The sequence below is a fragment of the Elephantulus edwardii genome, unplaced genomic scaffold, assembly GCF_000299155.1.
Source record: "Elephantulus edwardii isolate Elephantulus edwardi_28Jun2011 unplaced genomic scaffold, EleEdw1.0 scaffold00401, whole genome shotgun sequence".
Classification (NCBI taxonomy): Eukaryota; Metazoa; Chordata; class Mammalia; order Macroscelidea; family Macroscelididae; genus Elephantulus; species Elephantulus edwardii.
Window position 1 is genome coordinate 399,108 of NW_006400151.1, and position 5,375 is coordinate 404,482.

Sequence of the window (5,375 nt, forward strand, 5' to 3'; positions counted from 1 at the left end):
TGAAGCCCGGGGGTGGGAGCTGGAGCCGTGAGGGGGGTGCTGGAGCTGTGCGGCAGAGGCGGGGCTGGAGCCATATATGCGGGGCTGTAGCTGTGGCCCTCGGACTCCAGTGGGGAACAGGCAGTAGGCAGGTGGCTCTGGGAGCTGGAGGGCCCCATACCTGAATGTTCTGTGTGTTCTGCGGAGGATAAGCTGCCTTTCTGAGATTGCGCTGGTGAAGTTAGATGCGAGGTGGACGTGGCTCCCCATCCTGGGTGGCCACGAGGATGAGTACACATGCGTACCCTGCACCTGGGTGTCTGTACAGTGCGGGTGGCTGTGAGGATGGTGCATGTGTGAGCACCTGGCCCTGCCAGCTGCAGGAAGGGTGAGAAAGCTGCTCTTGGGGCACATGCTGGGGGACATGCTAGGTCAGAGTGACCCTCGGGGGTCTTCCTGGAGGCCCAGGGGCTTAGCCTGCTGTGTAAACACACCATAAGTGACCACGTGTCTTTGGGGACACATCAGCACAGCCTGGTCTTGCTGCTCTACTGCTGGGGGCTCTGGGTCCATGTTTGGGGTTACTTGCTTGTGTGACATTAGTCCTCCTGGTGAAATGGAGAGAATGCCCTGAAAGTAAGCGGGTGTGTCTGCAGATGAGGGGGGTCATCCCAGACAGGGCAGAGCGTCCGTATCTGCACGAAGCTGTGCAGGCCCGGCCCTGACGCCGTCCAGGCTGAGTGGCTGAAGGGCTGCCGGCACCGACACCCTTGGGGTCCCGGGAGGCGTGAGCTGTGTGTGTACACGCGCTTCACCTGATCGGGGGCAGGCAGCCGGCCTTCAGTGTTGGCCATCTGTGGGTGCCTGGGGTGTGAGTGCCTGCACACGGGGTGATTGCAGGCCCCCCCATGGAGGCAGGAACAGGGGACCGTGTGCTGAGCCTCTAGGGACAGAGATGGGTGGACATGCCCTGGGGAACTTGGGGCTGTCTCCGAGGCAGCCACGTAAAGACCACAGGAGTGCAGCGTGAAACCCAAACGAACAGACCCCACGTGGTTTTCCCCATGTATAGAACAGCACATCTGCTCCCCTGCTCTCGCGGGTTCTTTTAAGAAGATACAGATGGATGTGTTAAAGGGAGACCGAATGGAGGGCCCTCACTGTGGTGTGGACATCGTGTTTGGTGTTCAGGACCATAGAGAATGAGAGATGGCTGCTGCAAAGGGTCCACACAAAGTGACCAGCGTGGACACAGCGCAGCAAGGGACAGCACACGCGTCTGTAACACACAGGTCGCTGTGACCCAGGCCTGCCCTGGGGCAGGGGGTGTGTTACTGGAAGTAACCTTTGATCAGCAGTTGACCGGTTGACTGTGACACCCCCGCCACCCTGGGGTCAGCTCTGACCCATGGCGATCCCACTGTGACAGAGACTGTCCTGCAAGGTTTTCTTGTCTTTACAAAAGCAGATTGTCAGGCCTTTCTTCCATGGAACAGTTGGTTGAATTCAAACTGCCAGCCTTCATGTTGTGCAAATCCAGTCTCCAAGACTGTTCAGGTCAGGGGTGCTCCAAGTGCTGGAGGTCCCAGGGCTCCCCAGAATGCCCGGCTTTCTGCCCCCCTGCAGCGTATGGGGAGCAGGTTGATGCCAGGCTGCTGGGAAAGAGGATGTTTTATTTGAGTTGGGTGTGATTTGAACTAGAAGTCATGTTCACTGTGAAAAAATGTGTAGTTTTGATTCACGATTCTTGTCACATGGCTGGTTTTTGTTTGTTGGAGAGTTTAAAATGTGGCCCAGGAGCCTCTGACATGAGAGGGAGGCAGGGAGGGTGGGAAAGGGTGCAGACAGGGGTGGGCTCTGCGGACACACAGGGCGGAGGGTGGAGCGGAGGGGGGGGGACCTGGCCTTGTGCTGGGGTGGAAGTCAGGAGGGTCAGCAGGGTGACGGGCAGGGACCACTCGCACGTTCACTCTGTGTCTGGGAAGCACAGCGGCCCCTTCAAATGTCGAATTTTCAATGATGTGGTCAGGGGAGGGCCAGGAGTGAGTGGGCAGCTGTCTGTGGTCACCTTTGTGCCCTGATCCCCAAATCTCTCTCTAATTGTCTGACAGCCTGAAGCTGGTGGAAGAACACATAGGCTCGTTGCAGCCGGGGGGTCCCCTTCACCGGGGTACCAGTTGTCTTGAATCAGTGTCCTTGGCCCGTCTGTGATGGGAGTTTGGTCCCAGAACACAGAGCTCCAAGGCTTCATGGCAGGAGATGCAGGCTGGAGAGGCCAGTACCTGTGTATGTGTGTGCCTGTATGTGAGTGTGCACATCTGTGTGTGATCATGCATGCCTGTGTGAGCGTGCACGCCTGTGTGTGAGCATGCATGTCCGTGTGTGAGCGTGCACATCTGTGTGTGAGCATGCATGTCCGTGTGTGAGCGTTCACATCTGTGTGAGCGTGCACGTCTGTGTGTGAGCGTGCACATCTGTGTGTAAGCGTGCACATCTGTGTGTGAGCATGCACACTCGTGTATGTTCACCATTGTGGGAGCTTGTGTGGTGCATACCTGTATGTGAGTACACACACCTGTGTGTACCCCGTACATGTCTATGAATGTGAACACGTATGTGTGAACCTGAGTGTGTTTACTTGTGTTAGATTGTGTGGTGCATACTTGTGTGTGAGTGTACACACCTGTATGCTCACCTGTGTGTGAGCTTGCATGGTGCACACCTGTGTGTGAGTGTGCACACCTGTGTGTTCACCTGTGTGAGTGTGCAAACCTTTGTGTACCCAATGCATGCCTGTGAGTGAGTGTGCTGACCTGTGTGTGAGCTTGTGTGGTGCACACCTGTGTGTGAGGGTGCACACCTGTGTGTGAGTGGACATGCCTTTCTGTGAGCATCCTCACCTATATGTGCTCACCTGTGTGTGAGGGTGTGCACCTGTGCATGTGTGTGGTGCTGGGGGTGGATGCACCCTGATGGACATCTGGGGCTTGCATTGGGGCTCAGGCCGTGGAAGGCACGTCTATCTACCTGGTTGCTTGGCCCCAGCCTGGAGGCGTCTCAGCTTCGACATGGGACGGCAGGGGCCACGTGTGGAGAACAGTGGTGGTGTTTGGAGACCTTCCAGTGAGCCCTGGTGCCACCTAACATCCATTCAGGGTATTTGCAGGGACACTGACAGCCTGACGACTGACGTCCTGCCATTGAGGTTCTCTCGAAAATAAAAGACAAACTCAAAACTCACCGAGCTCTGGTGATGTAGTCTGTGGGAAGTTTTTCTGAAAAGGCAGTTTGAATCCCCAGCTGCTCCGCTCTGGAAAGATGGCAATCTCCTCTCTACAGTTTACAGCCTCTGAGAACCTGCTGGAGGGTTGGCTATGAGTCAGAATCGACTTGGTTGGGTTTTTAATTTTGTTTATTGTTATTCTGTGCTTGACTCCTTGAGGAACCACATGTTGTCTTCGAGGGACCAGGCCTTGCCTCCTACAAGCCCCTGGTGGTTGGTGGGTGGATAGTGGGGCTGGGCTGGGCTACTTTTAAGCACTTACAGTTTGGGATGGGACAGTGTAAGGTTGCATTCTTCACCCCAGCATTCAAAAGCTCTGCCGCCAGGCCTGGCCCCTGCCAGGTCCTCACCAGGCGTCTGGTGGCTGGCTGGCTGGGAAGGTGGATTAGCCAGTGAGTGCAGTAGGTGTAGGTGGGTGTGTGGATGGCATGGGTGTATGCACGCATGCGTGGTAGATGGGAGGGTGGGTGATAGGTGGACGGGTCCATGGAATATGTGAACAGTGAAGGGTGTTGGAGGGTGGGTGAACCAGTGGTGACTGATGGATGGGTGGGTGGGAGGTTGGATGGAAGGGTGGGTTGATGGAAGGGTGGCTGGGTGGAAGGGAGGGCAGGCCTGGTGGACCTGAGTGGCCCTCAGGCACTGACTCAGCAGAAGGAAGGTGCTGAGAGGAGAGGCCTTCCATGGCCTGGCCTGGTCTGCCGTCCACACCTGCGTGACCACTGGTGTGCCCACTGATCACATGACTGTCCTTTCCATACCCGCGTGACCTCTGGTGTGCCCCTGTTCACAGTGACTGTCCCTTTGCAGGGTGACATCCAGCAGCTTCTCTTCGTCTCTGACCACCGGGCAGCATACGATTACTGTGAGCACTACAGTCCCGACTGTGACACCGCGGTCCCCGACACCCCCCAGTCGCAGGACCCCAACCCCGATGAATATGTGAGTCAGCTCTGGGTGGGTTTACCCTGCGGAGTGTGGGAGATTCCCTGGAGGGATGGCAGTGTGAAGGGAGAGGGGACCGAAGGTGGGACCCCCTGTAGGTGGCGTCAGTGGGTCAGAATGTGCATTCACACGAGTGACCCAGGTGCTTGACTCTCAGTCATTGGACTTTGCATCCTGAAGGGGTGGGCTCACAAGAGGGGGTTCAGGCACGTGGCTTTTCAGAGTCGTTCTTAGATGAGAGAGGGTCTCAGGCACCCCTTCCCCCACCAGTCAGCACAGGCTCAGCACCCCCTCCTGAGCGGGGGGTCTTGTGAGATGGACCTGTGAGCACTCTTAACCTGGAAATGGGCTCCCCGCAGAAGCCCCCGGCATGCCTGTCCTAGGTCGTTTGTGGGGAGGGTCCTGGGACGAGGCCCTCTCTCACTGTGGACCCTGGTTTGTGGTTTGGAGCTGAGAGTCAGAGAAAGGGATTTGGGTGACCACGTGCTGCTGTATGACCATCGTCCAGCATAGTCGGAACAGGTGGTGGTGGCCGGGCACCATCGAGTTCTCCGGGTCCTAGGGGGATGAGGTGGTAGAACCTGTGTGCTGCCAGCCTGTGGACCAGCTTCCCCGAGACCTGGTGTGGGCTGAGGCCCCTGCGGGAGGCTGCTGGGCACCTGTCCCTCCACGGGCTCCTCTCATCCTGCGGCTTGACTTTCAGTACCCGGAAGGAGATGGTGAGGGCGAGCCCTATTACTACGAGTATCCGTACTATGAAGACACTGACGACGTGGGGAAGGACCCCACCCCCACCAACAAGCCTGTGGGAGCTGCTCGAGAAACCACGGAGGTTCCCGAGGTGAGGACCCAGGGGCCGGACTGGGGTGCCTGTCCAGAAGGCTGGGGGGTGCAGAGATGTGATCAGGACTAGGAAGCATGCTGAGTGTGCGGGGTGCGGGGTGCACAGGGCAGAGGGGGCCTGTGTGAGTGTCTGCATGACTGTGTGTGTGCTGTCACGGGTGATCCTGTGTATGTGTGTGCTGTCACGCATGGCTGTACTCTGTCGTGTGACTATACGTATATGTGTGCACATGTATCAAGGAAAAGAGCCTGGCCTCCTGTTGTTCTAAGAGGCTGGAAGGTGGTTTGGTCGCAGTGAGTCTTGGTGGCCCCAGTCTTTCATCCA

At 57.3% G+C, this 5,375-nt stretch overlaps 1 protein-coding gene across 2 annotated transcripts in view; it reads left to right on the forward strand.

Annotated features, from left to right (window-relative positions):
- COL5A1 (collagen, type V, alpha 1) overlaps positions 1–5,375 on the forward strand; it is a 148,296-nt gene that overhangs the window by 57,195 nt on the left and 85,726 nt on the right. For both annotated transcript variants that reach the window (XM_006902375.1, XM_006902376.1), the window contains exons 5-6: positions 4,073–4,204; positions 4,911–5,048. In XM_006902375.1, coding sequence (XP_006902437.1) covers positions 4,073–4,204; positions 4,911–5,048 — 270 coding nt within the window. The remainder of the gene's footprint in view (positions 1–4,072; positions 4,205–4,910; positions 5,049–5,375) is intronic.